The 19389-nt window shown below is 48.3% G+C and overlaps 1 protein-coding gene across 2 annotated transcripts in view; it reads left to right on the top strand.

Moving 5' to 3' along the window:
• The window catches only part of LOC139056038 (T-box transcription factor TBX2-like), a 72241-nt gene extending 62480 nt beyond the window's left edge, over nucleotides 1–9761 (top strand). The window contains exons 3-5 of one of the 2 annotated variants that reach the window (XM_070533851.1): nucleotides 3686–3832; nucleotides 4100–4176; nucleotides 5100–9761. In XM_070533851.1, coding sequence (XP_070389952.1) covers nucleotides 3686–3832; nucleotides 4100–4176; nucleotides 5100–6093 — 1218 coding nt within the window. In that variant the 3' untranslated portion in view covers nucleotides 6094–9761. Of the gene's footprint in view, nucleotides 1–3682; nucleotides 3833–4099; nucleotides 4177–5099 lie in introns of both variants that reach the window. The other variant, XM_070533850.1, reaches the window with a different exon arrangement.
• The last annotated feature ends 9628 nt before the right edge of the window (nucleotides 9762–19389 follow it).

Genomic DNA, 19389 nt, shown 5'->3' with positions numbered 1-19389 from the left:
CGCGCCCCCGAGAGTCGGTGGCGTCAAAACTGAACGCGCGCAGTTATTATAGACGTATACATGCAACGCCGAGAGATGATGACCCGCGGGAAGACGCGCTGACGGCGGTTGTGGTGGTGGCCTTCATTGAATTGATTTCTGGCGCCGCGAGTGGCGATCATGATTACACAGGCCCGAAGGGCGGAATACAACGCAACCCGGCAGCAGCAGCAGCAGCAGTAGCCAGCCCGTTCTCGTTCGAAAATGACGCCTCTGTATACACACAAGCCGCAAGGCGCTCGCTCGCGCGTTCCACCTCTGCATGCTTGCTAACGACGATCGCGCGATGATGGACGCGTCGAGCGCGCGCAAGGTTGGCTTCTCGCGTTCGCTGATTATACTGCGTGCACGGCAGATAAAAAATAAAGATAAAGAAATAATAACAACCAAAGAAAGTAGTACGGCGTCAACAAGCACGCACCTTTCTGACCTTGAGGCTTGTCACGCGCCTTGTGGCTTTGTTTATCTTTCTGTTCTTTTTTTTTTAATGCAGCCGCGAACTTCTTTGTTTCCTGCGTACGCATGCATATGCTTGTCCGCGCCAACGAGATTCCCGTTCGCTACACGTGAGCTCGTTACGCGGCTCTCGCGCCCGATCCCGACGTTGTATGTACTTCTCACCTCCGTGGCGACGTGCGTTGATTAGCTTATGCAGAGAGTGCGTACGGTGCGCGATGGCTGCATGCGGTGCGTTGGGTGAACAGAAGCTGGTCGTCGAGTTGGACGCCCGCGTGTCATACGAGTGCCTGACCGTGAAGCCAAAGACGCGAGGAAAAATAACAAAGAAGAGGTGGTTGGAGGACGTAGTGAGAGCTAATGGCAAAAAATGGCCTTTCCGAAGGCCCTTACGAGCTCCACAGAGTGTCTATATAGCAGGGCGGCGTGTTCAAGTTCGAAGGGCTTTTGAAAAGCCTGCGGGTCTTGCGCGTTCAAGTAAACTGATACTCCCAAACAGTTGATATGAAAATAGCCATGTATGAATGTCTGAAGTGGTGAGTAAAACAATTGCGGTCACTGGCCCATAATGGTTTATATATTTAGAATCTAGACACTGTTTTCGAATCCCAAGAAACAAATTTCGATTAGCAGATGCACAGAGAATAAGTTTCTCTTTTTTTCTCTCTCTCTTTTACGTTCAAGGATGCGAGCACGCCTCCCCTGCATCAATATCTGGGCGAAGGTTATGGCATTGGAGGTCACAGACAGTGTTATAGGCTCCCGCATCAATCTGTCCTGCGTTAGCTAAGCCCTTCTTGTGCCGCCAAATTTCCATACTAAGTCAGTCCCCTTCACCATCTGCGCATTGCACTGCGTCTTCCTAGCGTTGGCATCAATCTTCTCGCATTTAATAGACCGCTTGTTACCTGTTATGCGCGTTGCGTAAACTGTCCACCTCGACTCACGCGGGCCTGCGTTTTTGTTGTCTCCCTTTATTCCATGCCGTCCTGCTATCTCTGAACATTGCGGCTGTCATCTTCTATTCCAGCCTGCGCTGCAGCGCCTTAAAATCCATTCAAGTTTGTTTGTTGTCCTCCAGGTTTCGGCCACCCTGAGTTCGTGCTGGCATTGTACAGTGGTTGCACTCGTTTCTTTTTTTTTTTGTCTTCTATGATATCGATAAGAGAGAGAAAGTGAAATGTGAAAGGCAGAGAGGTTATAACCAGAGTGACTGTCCGGTTGGCTGCTCTGCAGTGGCTGCGCAAAGAGAAAGGGTAGAAAATACGAGGAGAAAAGAAAACATGAAAACGAATCTGTCCGCACAAACACGACGAAACCTTTTCACAGCGATCACAGTGCGTAATACAATCCCGATGCTTTTTTGAAGAAAACAGGGCAGTGTTTCTTTAAAGCAGCTCGGGCTGACGTCAGCTGGAACTAACGGCCAAGGATTTTCCTCTCCGTGAAGTATAGAGGACGGCGATCGAGTTCGTCGAGCTCCGCACGAAACGCCGTTGAGCTCCGCGCGAAGCGCCGTTCCTCGCGCACCGAACCGGGAGCAATTAATTATTAAGATGCTTAGTCGTCTCTTCACACCCACAACCCTCGCATTCGATAAACGTGCTTTTATTTCGTATAGTAAGAGAGAGAGGAACGTCAATCGGCGTTTCCCAATAGCCTGCACTCGAAACACGGCGGGTAATAGAAACCCGAGGAATCTGTAGGTTTCTCCCGCACGTGACGTACCCTCGCGAAAGCGGTGGATGCGCGCGCTCCCTCGACTCGCTTCGGCCGAGCCGAAGAGGATAGGGAGGGTGCGTCTTGGACGACGCCATTGGCCGGCCGGCCGCAGCCATGCGTGCGGAGCCCCTTCCTTGCGAGCATCTCCTCCCAACATGGCGGAGGAAAAAGTGTCGGTGCCGCGATCGATACTTGCGGCACGTCGAGTCGCGAGCGTCAAGCGGAGAGAGACGCGCGGCCCCGCAGCCCGAGGCGCTGGAAGAATCGCCCTCCGCCGCGACCGCGCTCTCTTGGCGAAGCTTCGCTGCTGCTGCTGCGGGTGTGGAGTTGCTTCTCGGTGCAGCTCGGAGCGAAGGGGCCGAGTGGAGAGGGGGTGATTGCGCGCGAGCGGCGCCGCGGATGAAGCGCCGCTCCCGGCACGGTCCCGGACCGCTAGGAAAAAAATCACGGTGAACGCGCGAATCGAATTTCGGGAAAGCGGCTGCAGGGATGAGGCTAACCAGGGACGCGGCCGGCCCGGCGCGCCAGCCGTGGGCATTTCTTCGAAGATTCGTGACTTCAACTTTGTGTCTGGTGGGCTTCTTTTCTCTTTCTTAGTTTTATTTGTCGTTGCTGGTCTTTGTGTGTATGTTACGTTTCTTTACAAATAATGTTGCAGTTGTGAGATCCTGCCTGTCTTGTCTTCTTGTTCTTCTTCATCTTTTTTTTGTCGTTGTTTACCGTGCGCTCATATATAATGGATGGACATTCCTACTACGAAGCGAAACCAAAACAACCGTATGAAGACAACAAACAGTGAAGCCTTACAAGGGGAAATTATAATTTTTTAAGTATTATTAACCTTTACAAACAATCATACCCAATATCGGGGGAAGTGCTAATCTTAATAACGTTGAGAGACGGGAATACGGTGGTACATATTAGAGAGCGAACTGGCGTAGCCAATACTCTAGTTTAAACTAAGAGGAAGAGCTGGAGTTCGGCACGTGACATATTTCACAATGCATATGAACGTTGATCTGGCATGGATTGGCAGAACAGAGTAACGATTATTGTAGAGTGTTAATGAATAACAGAATTCGTACCAGAGAGAGAAGAGGAACGCAGTCGACGATCACGTGGGAATCTGTGACGTAAATGTTGCTGAAGCCCGTGTTCGTTGCTGAAAGCAAGCACAAAACCATTGTAGACAGTGGAAGATGTGAAATGTTGCTTGATTGAAGGAACTAGCTTATCGCTTTGGATATCCCGCTTCCATTTGTTATTCGCCTATATCTTAAGTAACCCAAGCGTTATTGAATTGCGCGAGAACCGAGATAGATATCGAGAACTCTTGACCAGACTAATTTCAGTTTAATTTAGAATTTAAACGCTCACAACTCTTTTACTGCATTCAAAAGAGTATACAGTATGCGAAAACAGCGGCAGCCAATATTAAACCGTCGCTATCTTGTCTCGTTTCAAGCAGACCATCCTGAACTCGATGCACAAGTACCAGCCGCGGTTCCACCTGGTGCGGGCCAACGACATCCTCAAGCTGCCCTACAGCACCTTCAGGACGTACGTGTTCAAGGAGACAGAGTTCATCGCCGTCACTGCTTACCAGAACGAGAAGGTACGGGTGGCGTATAACACGTTTGAACACGTCCTCTTGTTGTGTCGTAATAACGCACTTGTCGGACGTGCACTACAGTATTTTATGCACGATGTGCTTGAGCATAATATCACGCCTGTGGATGTGCGGTGTTGGTAAACGTCACGTGCATGTGACGTGTGCGGTTTGTCTGGCGTATCAGCTATGTATACCTTGATGCAAGAACATATGTGCAGCGATCCTTCTTAATCAACCCTGCAACTTTTATCTTTTCTTTTTCTCCCACAGATTACGCAACTGAAGATCGACAACAATCCATTTGCGAAGGGCTTTCGGGAAACTGGTGCCGCGAGGAAAGATAAGAAGTAAGTCACATGAACGCTGGATTAGAATAGATCTCAATTGAGATACGAGGCGTTCTAAATGCGTGCGCTTCTGCTACATGCGCGTTTAACGGCAGCTAAACCAACTCACCTCCTGTAGCCAGCATAAATTCGACAACACCATGGGCGCGCTTTAACAGATATAAAGAAGCAAGCGTATTGAAAGAAAAAAAAAAGTCTTTAGGCTTACAGGTACGCTGTGAGCGATGTTATACGCACACCTCATGGTGTTTAAAACGCTTTTTTTCGTATGCTGTTATACCTTTGTTAGTGGGGAAAAAAAGGTTGCGCTAATCAGGCATTCAGATAGGGTGATGGAGGCGTGAAGACAACACGAATTCGTTTCACCTGCATGTTTGTTAAGCGCAACTCAGCACCGATGTAATGTACTAGCCTGCCCATTCGAAGCGGTGCTATAGTTTTCTCTCATTCTGCAATTTTTCATTTATGCTTAACACACACTGCATCGTTGATTAGAAGAAATTGATAACATCTGAAAACACGACTCCCCGTAAAAGGCTCTTTCAGTAGCTTGCCTACAGTGAACTAGCGACCATGTAGACACCGCGACGCGCAGCAATTAAGAGGCTGTGCAGGGCGCAAGCGCTTGATGCTGACCTGGAAGAGCCACGCGAGAATTTAGTAGTGTTTCACAGGGTACAAGTCTCACAGCAACCGTGAAACACGCGCTTTTCTTTAACTGAATTTTCCTTCTTTTGTTTTCCCTGGTGATGGTGTCTATAGTTGAATGCGCTGTAACTGATGTAAATACAGAGCATGCTAGGCACTCAACACTTATAACGAGTCTTGCGGCAGATAAAGTACGAACGAACAGAACAAATGCATCGCAGATATATGAAATCCCCGCGGCTAACCCACGCGTTCGCCTTCTCCTTCTCGCGCAGGAAGTACGCGCTGCCTCCGGCCTCCAAGTCACTTCCGGGCGGCGCCCTGGCGCCGAGCGACGTCAGCTGTCCGACCAAGATCGACGTGGACGACTCGTACTACAGCGACGACGACCGGCGGACGGAGCAGTCGCTCTCGGCCGACGAGACGTCGTCGGCGGGTCCGCCCGGCGGCGACCTGTCGCCGAGACTGCACGGCCGCTCGCCCGGCTCGCCCGACCAGCACGGCGGCCTGGGCGACTACCTGCCCTTCGCCGCCGCCGCAGCCGCCGCTGCGGCGGCGGGCGGCGGGGGCCCGCACGCGTCGTTCCCGCTGCAGTACCTGTACAACCAGAGCCTGTACCAGCAGAGCCTCATGCTGCAGGACATGCTCATGTCCTCGGCGGCGGCGGCCGCGGCCGCGGCGGCCGCCTCCAACAACGCGTCCCCGACCTCGGCGGGGCGGCCCGGCGCGTCGCCGTTCGGCTTCAACCCTTTCTCGGTGCGCAATCTCCTCATGGCTAACGAGCAGAGCTACCTGAAGGCGCCCAGCCCGCTCAAGGCGGCGGCCGACGAACACCTGAAGAGTCAGCTACGCTTCTTCCCGTACCCGCTGCCCGCGTGGCGGCTGCCCGCGGGCGCCGGGGACACGTCTCCTCCTCCGCAGCCTCAACCTCCTCCTTCCGCCGTGGCACAGCCGCCGTCGAGACCCGGCTCCTCCTCGCCGCCGACCTCCAACAAGAGTTCCGGCGTCATTCCACCCTTCGGAGGTCTCCGGCAGGAGAAGATGTGCCTCCTGCGGGAAGGCTCCACCGGAGAAGACCCCATGTCCTCGGAGAGGTCTTCCGCGCCGGGCAGTCCTCTGGCGGCGACCTGCCCGACGACGACGCCGACGACCACGACGGCGTCCATGTTGATGATGCGGGACCGCTGCTCGTCGGCGACTGCGAACTCCGCGTTCGATGACGGCAGAGTGGGCCGTGACTCGGAGGAACTGGTCGACGGTAACGACTGAGGGCGGCTCTCGCCTCGGTGACACCGCGACCAGGGACCCCACCGGTGGTGTCGCGCCGCGAACCGTGCCCCGCTTTCCTGCGGTGCTTGTGCGGACGCAGTACACGTGGACGACGCGCGTTGTCCTCAGTGCGTTATACAGCGCTTGAACGATTTCGCGTTACGTGGACTTGTCCGAGAACTCTGTCGTGGTCGCGCGGTGTGAATGTGTGTGTGTGTGTACAACTCGTGCGCTGTGGTAAGAGAGGAGTGGGTCATGCGCCTGCTAGCTCTCAATTGATTTCTTTTTTTGTGAGTTGGCTTTTCTCCAAACCACGAGTTTGGAGAACAGTATACTTGTTCACGCCACCCCGATGAAGAGACGTTGCGAGTTCTCTGCAAATAATACGCAAGATTGTGCGTCGGAAAAAAAACAAAGCGCCCTTTCAGCGCTGGACGTTTCGCACTCTTTGCAATGAATAGCAGCAATCGGTACTTTGTAGGTAGCCTCTTCCTCACCATTTCGGATGTTTTTTTTTTTTCCTTCATAGTCGCATTTCCTGTGTATGCCCCGGGTGACTCAAGCACAGCGATTCAACCTTGCGTGCAGAGGCAAAGCGTTTTCTCTCTTTCTCTCTCTCTCTCTTTATGTCTGCGGCTCTGATTTCGTCACTCGAGTGTGATGACAACGCAATACAACGAATGCAGCGGGAAGCGATGTTTCTCCACTGCGAAATGCTCTTGCGTATATATACACACCGTCGTCACTGACCCTCCACGAGTGGTCTATTTTCCACGTTATCTGCATATCCCGCTCTCAGAATAAACATTTATGTTGCAGACATTGCGAACCAATAACGGAAATTAGCCCAAGGAAGGATGCTTACAGTCTCATGACAAGCACGATCCGAATTAACGAAGTTCCGCTTGTAACGAAATTTCGGCCGTCAACTTGATGTGGAGATAACCACGTATTTTCTATCGTAAGCGAATTTATCATTATTGACGCCATATTGTTGAGATGGGGCGAAAGACAGCAAAGTACACCCAGTTTATGTGGAGAAAATACAGATTAGGCAAAACATATGTAAGAGTCACGTAAAAGAAGTGGGTCATGCTATTGCCCGTTCCTTTCTTTCTTTCTTTCTTTTTTGATATGCGAGTTTCAAGTTCACGTTCGTCAACCGCACGCTGGAGAGTACAAAAAAAAAGAAGAAAAGAAAGAAACTTGCATCAGAATTAACTGTGTTAATACGTCCTTAATATGCACAACAGATCCGAAGTTCAGTTAGGCGCACCCCCAAACGCGCTCATAAAACTTCTTAACATCACGAGACTTGAAATAACTAATTTATTTTAAGGACTCTAAACGTCCTTGCTCGCCTACATCAAAGAAGTCAGTGTAAACGTCCGCTACCGATCCCGCAGCACCAAACCTTCCTTTTCTTTCACGCGCTACGAAGGTATGCCGACAAAGCCATTTTCCCGAGTGAACCAGACTCCGTCGGGCCTTATCGCGATAACCATCCCTGGGCCCACTCTCGGTGTCTGCAGAGATGGGCAGACAGAGAGAGAGAGAAAACACAGAACCGCAGAGCCGGAGCTGCATCCTTTCAGCGCCCACTCCTATATACATAGAATATAACGCATAGGGATCACCCGGGGCTTCGGGAGCAGTCCTTGTTTGTTCGCGGGATTTATGCAATACTCCGCACATCCGCGTCGTTTCGCCTCGGGCGCGAGGCGGGTATAGTCCTGTGTGTGTGCATACCTTGTCTAGTCAACTGCTGCATCGACGTACGAGCGAAATAAAAAAAAGTGACGATGAGACAATAAGGAGAAGGGACGTAATGCAAGACGCAAGCCGAACGCGATCGCGCAATTTCGACGCTGCTCGCGAGGTTGGCGACTTTAGCGCAACAGGAGCGCGGGCATCTATCTCTGTCTGCGTGTGTGTGCATGCAGCGTTTCTCCTCTCCTCCCCCTCCGACCGGGTCACGTGTAAAGCGACGTGGCACGCGTCTCCATATGTCGAACGTGGTGCGACGGCAATTTGTTTTTCTATGGAGGATTTAAAGTGATGGTGAACGAGAGAGACTTTGGCATGGCAGCCAGAGGTGGCGTGAAGTGGCGTCAGCGCATTCTCCGAAATTTTTAAAAATTTTACGTGGCAAAAAAAAAAAGAACAGCCTTCTGTGACAAAGAGAAGCAAAACCCGTATTCGAAAAAGAAAAACAAAGAAGAAAGAAAGAAAGTAAAAGAGGTAGCTCCTCTAATTCGAGAGCTGTCCGCGATGCGGCTGTGACGTCACCATGCCTACCGCTGTCACGAGTCGTGAAGGCCTGATCGTCCACCAATCATGAGAGGCTGCTGCGGTCAGAGACATTTTTTTTTTTTTTGTAAATATCGGTCCTGCGTCACGAGCAGGCTTCAAGCAGCCTACGAAGTAAGGTCCTCGCTACGCTAGTGATTACAGAAAGAACGGGCTGACCGAAGACAACAGAACCGCGTAACTGCGTTTACGCGATTGCGACGGTAGAGGGCTCCGTCGTCTCTCGACCCCGACTATAAAGCACGGCATCTCGCGTCATAAGCAAAGACAGCGTATACTGGGAAGACGTGTCGAGTCCAGTCGACCTTGAGTACAGAGTCGTCTCGGATCGAACTGCGCCCAAGAACGCCGACGCGTAACGTCGACTTGAAAAACCAGGAATTGTGGGAAGGCCGGGGCCGTCCCTGCGCCGGTTGCCGGAAACATTCGGTGCATGCGACGCTGCGCTTTCGGCGCGTGACGCGAGGTGCCGCTGCCGTATTCGCAGTCGACTCGGTACGCTGGTGTCACTGAGAGACGAGCGGGTCGCGTCGAGTCAGTACGACGCGCTTCCGGTCGCACTCGCGTATACGTGGCTCGTGACGCCGTTGCATTTAAGACGCTAGGTGCTAACGGAACCTGTCCTTGAAGGCTTGGGTAGTCACATGACGCGTGCACATGCAGCACGTATACAACCGCGCACTGAGCCAATCTGAGCACCGCCTCTCTCTCTCACTTTCTGTCTACATGTATACGTATACGTGAGCTTGTTTCTAGTTTTCGGGGGCGATTATTTATTTAGTTCTTTGTACAAAAAAAAAAGGAAAAGATTGTTCCTGCTTAGAAGTGTGCGTCCCCCTCCGCTTTTGAAGCGTGTTTTGTGGCGACGTCTGCGTGAGTGTATTTGTTGTCTGTGTTCTGTTGCTGGCATTCCTATGTCCTGAGTTTGATTGTTTGGTTTCTGACGGCAGAGCGCTGGCTGGCTGTTCGCAGCATCGCCACCTTTCTTCTTTTTTTTTTTTTTGGCAATTCGATTTGCGCCTGCGCGTGACACGCGACTCGAGCGTGTCGTTTTGTTTGTGTCTTTGTTTGTTTTGTTGTTTTGTGTAACGTCGTGGACGTCCCCTCTGCGCACGACAGCGCAGAGTCCCATGTCTCACCGGCAGTTAAAGACAAAATTAAAAAAAAAGCGAGAGCATTACACTGACGCCAAATGAGTCTTTGTGTGTTTTTTTGTTCAGTAGTTGTAATCGTCCAATGATCTGTTGTATATAACGGAAAGAATTTTAAGCAAAATGAACTGGACAACTTTTAAGGAACTAAGGCTACAACTGGAGGTACTTTGTTAAATAAAATAGAGCCAAACTGACTGTTGCAAACAGGTGGCCTCTGTCATACCAAGTCGTAGCATGTTACCATGCATACGCAAGTCGTTACAGTATATGCATATCTACAACTGGTGCGACCATACAAAAATGAAGTTAGGCAATCGGTAGTCCACCTATGGAGGCTTTATACTCCTTAGCTGATACCGGCATTCCACGTAGATCCACGTAAATGTACAGATCTTCAATGAACGAAAGCTGCTGGCGATTCTATTTCCTTCATTGACTTAGTAGAGCACATACTTCCAAGCCGACAGTTTTCTGGAAGTTCATAAATATAGCTGACAAAAGAAAGGAAAGCAATGAAAGCCTGTATATTTTATTTTCGGTTGTTGCGCCGCCATGTTTAGCTGCTCTACGAATTATTCCAAAATTTTTTGGGCTCTGACGTATATGTTGATACGGTCGTAAAACATAAAACGCGCCATTTTCATCCATACGAGTCGACTGTACTATATTTAGGGAAGACTCCGGCGTCAATATATAGAAGTGGATGTGCAGTTGTAGATGACAGCCTGTAGTATTAGTGCAAAAACGCTCGTATACTATCTACTAACTTTCTAAATATAGTTCTGTGGGGGCTTGACACAGAATGTCAACACATGGCTGCGACAGACTACAAAGTGTCAAGGTGTGAACCTTCGGTGAAAAGAGAGCCGAAAGACGAAAGGGCACAGGAACGTGCAACGCGCACGAAGCGCCCCCAAACGACGTGACTATTTCGACAACTCTGCGATTTCTGCTGAACGGAAGAGTAATTTTACTGGGAAGCAGCAGCAACGTTTTCAATTGGTGACGTTACCCGAGCGCGAGCTCAAGTAGTGCGAGCCAAATCACTGGGGTAATATTAGAAGACTATACGGCGTCAGGTGGCGTTCTGCAGCATGAAGAACAAGGGAGAAAAGGCACACTAGCAAGCACGAATGAAGTATACAAAGAAAGAAGGAAAGAAAGAAAGATGGACCGTCGCCAATCATCGACGGCTTTGAGGGGAAATCGCGTTGAGCTTGTCTGCCATTAGTGAAGAACAAAGTTATTTACTCTGTGTCTTATTTCGATACTAGAAAGAGAGAGACAGACAAAAATATATTTACTCAATAGTATAGTGGTTATAGTGCAAAGGGGACAATAGTATGGAAATACTAGAATATAATAGAAAGGGAGGCAATAGTATAGTGGTATAGTGGTTGTATAGTGGAAAGGGGACGCCAAAGACTAGAAAAATTATAGAGCGATCAGCTTACTGTCCGTCGCCTACAAAGTATTTACTAAGGTAATCGCAAATAGAATCAGGAACACTTTAGACTTCTGTCAACCAAAGGACCAGGCAGGATTCCGTAAAGGCTGCTCAACCCTAGACCATATTCACACTATCAATCAGGTGATAGATAAATGTGCGGAATATAACCAGCCCATATATATAGATGTCATCGATTACGAGAAAGCGTTTGATTCAGTCAAAACCTCAGCAGTCATGGAGGCATTACGGAATCAGGGTGTAGACGAGCCGTATGTAAAAGTGCTAAAAGATATCTATAGCGGCTCCACAGCAACCGTAGTCCTCCATAAAGAAAGCAACAAAATCCCAATGAAGAAAGGCGTCAGGCAGGGAGATACGATCTCTACAATGCTACTCACAGCGTGTTTACAGGAGGTATTCAGAGACCTGGATTGGGAAGAATTGGGGATAAGAGTTAATGGAGAATACCTCAGTAACTTGCGATTCGCTGATGATATTGCCTTGCTTAGTAACTCAGGGGACCAATTGTAATGCAAGCTCACTGACCTGGTAAGGCAAAGCAGAAGGATCGGTCTAAAAATTAATCTGCAGGAAACTAAAGTAATGCTTAACAGTCTCTGAAGAGAACAGCAGTTTAGGATACGTATACCGAGGCACTGGAAGTAGTAAGGGAATACATCTACATAGGACAGGTAGTGACTGCGGATCCGTATCATGAGACTGAAGTAATCAGAAGAATAAAAATGGGCTGGGGTGCGTCTGGCAGGTATTCTCAGATCATGAACAGCAGGTTGTGATTATGCCTCAAGAGAAAAGTGTATAACAGCTGTGTCTTACCAGTACTCACGTACGGGGCAGAAACCTGGAGACTTACGAAAAGGGTTCTACTTAAATTGAGGACGACGCAACGAGCTATGGAAAGAAGAATGATGGGTGTAACGTCAAGGGATAAGAAAAGAGCAGATTGGGTGAGGGAACAAACGCGAGTTAATGACATCTTGGTTGAAATCAAGAAAAAGAAATGGGCATGGGCAGGACATGTAATGAGGAGGGAAGATAAGCGATGGTCATTAAGGGTTACGGACTGGATTCCAAGGGAAGGGAAGCGTAGCAGGGGGCGGCAGATAATTAGGTGGGCGGATGAGATTAAGAAGTTTGCAGGGACAACATGGCCACAATTAGTACATGACCGGGGTACTTGGAGAAGTATGGGAGAGGCCATTGCCCTGTAGTGGGCGTAACTAGGCTGCTGCTGCTGATGATGATGATAGTGGTTATTAAGGAGCCAGTCACCCTGCACTGGAGGCAATCATTGACGGAGCAGTTGAAGGGTTGTGTTTAGAAGAACAGCAACTCGGAACTGACCGGTCTCTGCTTCATATATATATATATATATATATATATATATATATATATATATATATATATATATATATATATATATATATATATATATATATATATATATCAGCGAAATGCCCGTCCCCAATACCTATGAAGTACAGGTGTACATATGGCATCGAATGTCATCCCACGATGCGAATGCGTATATGTAGCATATATATACGCACTATAGCGGTGCATGCATATCACTAGCACATGGGCGTGTTTCTTCATTAGAAGCGTAGGCGAGCAGGATAACGAACCGCGGTAATAACTGGCACCAGACCTTATCTTACCCACAGATATATGCAACAACGCTCGCAGACCCCGCATTGTGAAGCGTCGGATTAAGATCGACCATCGGAGTATACCATGGGCGTTTTTCTTTCTTTTTTTTTCATTCGACCCTCCTTCGAAGCACAAACCTTACGGCTTGGATTTTAACCCACCACCTTCGTCTCAGTGGTAGCGCGTATATAGGCGCTGAGAGGTGTTACAGCTGATGATGGTGCAGTTACAGGTAAGACAAGTACACGCAGCCTAATATACTTTTATCCACGTTGCTGATGAGTCAGAGATATTGTGGGGTTTTACGTGCCAGAACCATGGTCTCATTATGAGGCACGCCGTAGTGGGGGAGCTACGAATCAATTTTGAAAACCTGGGGTTCCTTATCGTGTGACCAATGCATGGTAGACGAGAGGGTTTTTTTTTTTTTTCAATTGCGCTTTTCTTCGGCATGCGCGGTCCCCGCGGCGGTGATCGAGCCCGTGAATTCGAGCTCAGCAGTGGAATGCCACATCCACTCGGCTGCCGCAGAATCGCCTGTTGAGTGGCCACCTGTGGTGATCCATCCTTTCTTGGCCTGATCAGCTTTCTCCATACGTATGACTCTCAAAGACAGACAGATGGTGCGTTGGACGCCAGTAACCAATATATGGAAGAACCAGACAGAGAAGTCGGCGAAACACAGAAAAAAGCAAAAGGAGAGACGAAGTTTGCAAGGCAGGAGCTTAACCAAAGTCGTGTCCATTTCGTTTACCTCCACTTGAGGAAAGGGGGAGAGATACATGATAAAGGAAAAAGCTTTTGCGCATTTAAGGTTATAAGGTACGCAAACTGGGTGTACAGAGGAACGCAAATAGGTATACACTAGAACACAAAAGAAGTACAAAAGGACACAAGGAGATCGTTCGTTGGTTCTGAAATTCCCTAATAAAGAGGCAGTCGCTGGGAACGCACTCGCAGAAGAATGTTCGCGAACATTCACAGTAGTTCGTGCAGTCCACTCGCCTTCAGGCTACGCGAAAACAACGAACTATAAGCACAAATATGCCCAAAGCTCCGCGAGTGTCTTACTTTTACAGAACACCTAATCAGACTGAGAGAAAGAAAAGAAACCCGATAAAGGATAACAACGGGATCGAGCTCCGCCAAGTTGGTAAGTGCCATGCGAGTTGGAAGTGCCCTGCAAACGAACAAATGCGGCGTGAAGAGGGAGCTCTCCGGCCGGAGGAAAGGCTCCGGAGCCCATGGCGAGACGGGGGCAAACAAGGCGAGCGAAAATGATCGGGCAATTTATGCGAGACGTGCTCGGGCCATCGGGGGAAAGCCCAACTGCTGATCACTCAGCAGAGCGGGATCCCCGCATCTGTCTCTCTCCCTTCATCCCTTTCTCTCTCTTGAGCTCTGCCTCGTCGAGCACTTCTGCAAACAAAACTATACGGTCAGCGGGCTGAGAAGAAGATGCACGTAGCACAGGGCGTGGTGGTGGCGAGTGCAGGGAGAGAAGGGGGTGCGGCAGAAAGGGTAAGGACGGCGGGGAGGAGAAAAGTTGATTGCGAAGGAGACGGCTGGGCTTGCTCCGAAGGAAGAACAGTGGGCAGCTGCAGCAGGCTGCCTGTAGTGCCTCTCGGCTGGCTCCATCCGCGCTGCTCCTTAGTCTAAGCGATACGACCTCCTTCCCCAGTCGCATCGTTTCACGGGGAGGCTACCGGGCTCTCATCCGTATAATTCTCTGTGGCGGCCTGTGTGCATAGGCGCCCGTGGTGTGCGAAGAAGAAAGGCTGCTGTATACCCAGGCAATTGCTGAATGGACGATTTGAAAAATTCTGCTATGTTGATGGAAGGCATCATACCGCGTGGGTGAAGCAGCGCACTTGCCAGGACAAAGAGGAGAGACACAAGAATACCCGACACTCGCTTCTAGAATTTTTGTCTCTCTCCGCTTTGTCCTGGTCAGTGCGCTGCTTCACGCACACGGCATGATGATAAGTCACCAAATCGCTCAACTTGCCACGTTACTATACCCATGTAATTGCTGAATGGATGATTTGAAAAATTCTGCTAAGTTGCCTGTCCTGGAACACTCTGTTCAAATCAAGGATCATCGTCGGCATACTTAGAATCCTCACGTACGCAGCGCTGATGGGTAAGGGGAAGGCGTGAGTAGAAATGCGCTGATCGCTGTCACGTATACCATAGGAATCACCAGCGAACTGGGCTACTCGGCGTGTCTATACTTTCATGATTGCAAAGGTGTGAAATTGAACGCAAAAGAAAAACAAGCGCACTTTCTTGTTCAGTCATTTTCCTGTCACTGACGCTTTTACACATAGTGTATATGTTTTCATAGAGCCACGGTTGCTCACTTAAAGGGACCCGGAAAGGATTTTGATGATCTTGTACAAATGCATTAGGTCATTAGAGCAGGTCCTTCGGATCATTATTTGACGCATGTAAGTGCTCCGCGTAAAGCGCGTAATTTATTATAAGGTTTTAAAAATGTTCATCGCTGCCGAGCGCAGCACACTGCTCGGCTGAATTTTCAGCCGCCAATACCCATTTGACGTAAATTGCTCTAATGACGTCAGTAGGACGACCTATCCGATTGGTTACCCATGTCACGTCATCCATCATTTTTCCAACCTAATGATGAAGAAATGTTGCTCGTAATAGTTGGAAGGTTAGTTAATTTGTTTTTATAAAAAGAAAGTAACAGAAAGAAATTGCACAAGAACACTTTCTCAGCACACTTAAGCACTTCCGCACTTAAGCACTTCAGCAAGTGTCGTCTGCTCCAGGGGCGTCGCCAGGGGGGGGGGGGGGCTTATGGGGCTTCAGCCCCCCCCCCCCCGAAATTTTTTCGTGCTGTCCATGCACCGCCGACCAAAGTGACCTCCGGCGCCGGAAATCACTCTGGATTTTGTCTAGAATGTCTTTTTGGCGCTCGAAAAGACACTTAACCGCGAAGATTGCAAACTCGGGCTGGATTTCGTGGCAACGCCCATGCACCGGGAGTCACATCACGCCAAGCAGTCCCATCCGAGCACAAAGTTTCAAGGGCGCTTTGATGGTGAGCGGGCTCGCCGCGGCATCTCACTGAGGCCACGGAATCTATGGAGCGCATGGATATCAATTGCGAAACTTTATGGGTATAAATCTCATATGCTCTTGATGTGAAATGTGCATTGACATTTCCAAAGTTGTGCTTTAGATTTTCAATTGCGGAACTTTGTGGGTTTATTGTTGTTATAAACATTTGACGCCAAATGTCTATTGACTTTTCTAAAGTCTTACATCGGAACATACAACGAGACAAGCCAAATCAACACACTAGCAGACGAGTTGACAAACAGGCAGCGAGGTCCAATGAGACGAAGCGTTGGGGTGGTTCATTTGTGCCGTCATGTCACATAAAAAAATATAAACATTTTTTTTAACCTACGCCAGAACATCCATGTCAACACACTCAAGCCAGCCAAAGTAAATACGTTCTTATTTATTTTTTCTACTTTGACTTTTATTCGCGAGGACACATTGAGCCTCTTCGATTTTTTTTTTTGTTCTCGCTACCCTAACCGCGGGCTGCCAGAGCCAACCAGAGCGCATACGTTTTTCTCGTATGGCCCCGACCACCGTGCGGTACACTTCGGTGCGCGTTCGGTTTGCTCTGGCCGAGTGGATTTTCACCGGACAGAGTTTTGGACGTTTTCTGGCTAGCAGACGAGAAAAAAAAAACAATGGTCGCTCGCCGCCATCACTGTGGGGACTCGAAGGATTGCACCGCATTCCTTGAGCGGAACCTTTCCGGAAAGTCTTCTTTCGCCGCTGTAGGATACTGAGCAGTATGCGTATGGTTCTCAGTGGACCAAGCGTCTCATGTTTTCTTCGGTATTCCTTCCGTAGCCCCATTAGGTGCCCGAAGTAGGCATTAGATTCTGGCCAAGATACTTTCCTATGCGTTTCTTTTTCCTTTCGGTGCCTCCGCCTCACAGAAAAAAAATACATTGTTGCGGCGCAGCGAATTGTCGCATGGTGAAAGTTCGATTTTGATACTTCTTTTGCGGAGAGTAATGGGCGACGGGACGCTTCAGTTGCCGGATACGTTTATTATATTCAATTATATGCTCTCGCATATATGCGCACTCCAGGCGCATTCCTGCCATCGCCCTCATGTTTCTTATAAAGTCCGAGGGTGATAACATCGTGACCACGCGCTGCATGCTGTATGTGCGAGTGAAAGCGTAGGAGGGGAGGTGGAATGGGTGAGCCGACGATGGTGGCTCAGTCTTGTGTGCGCAAAGGAGAAAAGCGGGGAGCAAGCGCGCCGCGTGCCGTCACGCGCAATACATCGGGGGAAGTGGATGGAAGGGGGGCGGAATCTAAGATTCTGTGATTCTATGATTGTGCAACATGTTTATTTGCCTTGTTTGACGCATTATATACAGTTACTTCTTTATTACAGTATTATATACGAATTATACAGTTATTACAGTTATACAGTTATTAGACGGATTATATACAGTTAACTTATACAGTTACATACATAGACTCATTGGAGACTTATACGTATACTTAAATATCTTGTTGCGAGGTTTTGTGTATACATGCAGTGAACTTTGTTTCCAGTGACACTTTTTTGTCCTTTATCAAGCAGTATTTTCGCATTTGCATATCCCATTGTATCTTTGCATTTCTAATGTACGAGGGCGAGTCAAATGAAAGTGAGCCTACCCTAACCGCGCAATAATGGTTCGGTTCATTATCTGCGAGGCATGCGCGTAGGAGAACGGCATGTCTCATTTACAAGAGTGACACGCAGGTGTGAAGATAAATGTTCTTTAATGCTCTCATACACTGGGTTGAATATGGTTGCGTCACATAATGGACACTTCAAAAGTTTAACAACTCGGTGTCGCGAAGTTTTTGACAGCTGAAGGTGTTTCCAAAACAGAAATTAATCACCATATGACTGCCGTGTACGTTGAACACTGCATTTCATTGACCACTGTGAATCGTTGGAGCAAACGGTTCAAAGGACATTGCAAGGACATTCCAAGACCGGGCCAAAACCATCGTGCAATCACCCCCCACACAATTTCAAAGCTTCATGAGCTGCTGAAACAAGAACGGAGGATAAGCATCGATGAACTGGCAGACCGTCTGAACATCAGTCACGGTTCGGTTCACGCCATAATTCATGAGCTTCTCGGCTATCGGCTCTTTGGTGCGCAATGGATCCCCAAGATTTTTATCCATCGCGAGAAGACGAAGAAGTTTCGCGCTGCCTTGACTCATCTGATCGGGTATAACAATGAGCATGGCGACTTCTTGTTTGCAACTGTGATCGGGGACGAACCTTGGTTCCACTACTACGAGCCTGAAACACGACGGCAAAGCTTACAGCGGAAACATTCGAATTTACCACGCCCAAAGAACGTAAAGGCCATCATTTCCGCTGGAAAGGTGTTGACTTTTTTTTTTCGATCGACAGGGTCCATTACTGATAGAATTTGCTAAATCTTGAGAGGCTATCAATTGTTTCCGATATTGTGAAACGCCAGAACGGCAGCGTGTCGCATTCAAGAACGAACAACGTGGAAAATTGACGAATGGGGTCATCTTGCTCCACGACAATGCCTGTCCCCACGTCGCTTATGTGGTTAATACAATACTGGCAAAGTTCAAGTGGGAAACGCTGCAACATCCGCCATACAGCTCAGACCTGTCACCTTGCGAATTCTACATTTTGGGGCAACCGAAAAGCAGCTCAAGAGAACCAGATACAGACTTTTTGAAGCAGCAACCCAAGGAGTTTTATAAGACGGGAATCACGCAACTGGTTAGTCAATAGGACAAATGTCTAAACTCTCATGAAGACTACTTTTAAATAAAGTACCCCGTTGTTGGCTCATTCATTTGACTTGCCCTCATATATCTTGCAGAACTCCTGCTTTTTATACGTGCTCTCTGTCGCGACTATAACTTCGGTGCAATTACTCACGATACACGACAAGGGACAGCTACTCCTGCGTAATACAATGGAACAAACGACAGCGTCATTGAGATTTTTCACTGGCCATTGCATATACACAAGAATGTAAGCACGGTTCTTGAATGACAAAGTTGCATTAGGATATTTGTCCTCAACTTGTTCAGTTCATTGCCTTTTAATTTTTTATATCAGCGGCATGCATTGCTTTCCTGGTTTCGAACTGATATAGTTCTAAAGTTCGTGTGATATTTTCTTTACTTAATAAATAGACAAAAACCATGGAAGCATTGACGTCAGTTATGTTGGGCACAATCTTTGGCACATACGAGTATAATATTTTATGAAAAAAATACATATTTTATTTGTATTTACAGAGCGCAGCTTTCAAGAATTCGTTTGCAGCATCTTTGGCAATGACAATGCAGTTATTATTCATGTATTTGATCCCTCGATAAATTGTTTAAGAGGAAGCTTTAGCTCGGGCCCAATCCGACGCGGCCTATTCAAATACTTGTAAAACGCAGAAGCGCTTTTCTGAGATAATCCTGCTAATCGCTTTTATTGAAATTGGTTGCATTTGAGAGAGAAAGTTAAATCCTAGTGTCTGTTGGAAACAGAACTTCGATTTAGGGCCTGAATTTTGTTTAAAATATTATGGAAAATTCGAAAGTTTGAAAAAATAGAAGCACGGCGTTTACAAACTAATAGCTATGCATGAAGAA

This window comes from Dermacentor albipictus, chromosome 2 (assembly GCF_038994185.2).
Source record: "Dermacentor albipictus isolate Rhodes 1998 colony chromosome 2, USDA_Dalb.pri_finalv2, whole genome shotgun sequence".
In the NCBI taxonomy this organism is placed as follows: Eukaryota; Metazoa; Arthropoda; class Arachnida; order Ixodida; family Ixodidae; genus Dermacentor; species Dermacentor albipictus.
This window is presented reverse-complemented; position numbering and strand designations above follow the sequence as displayed.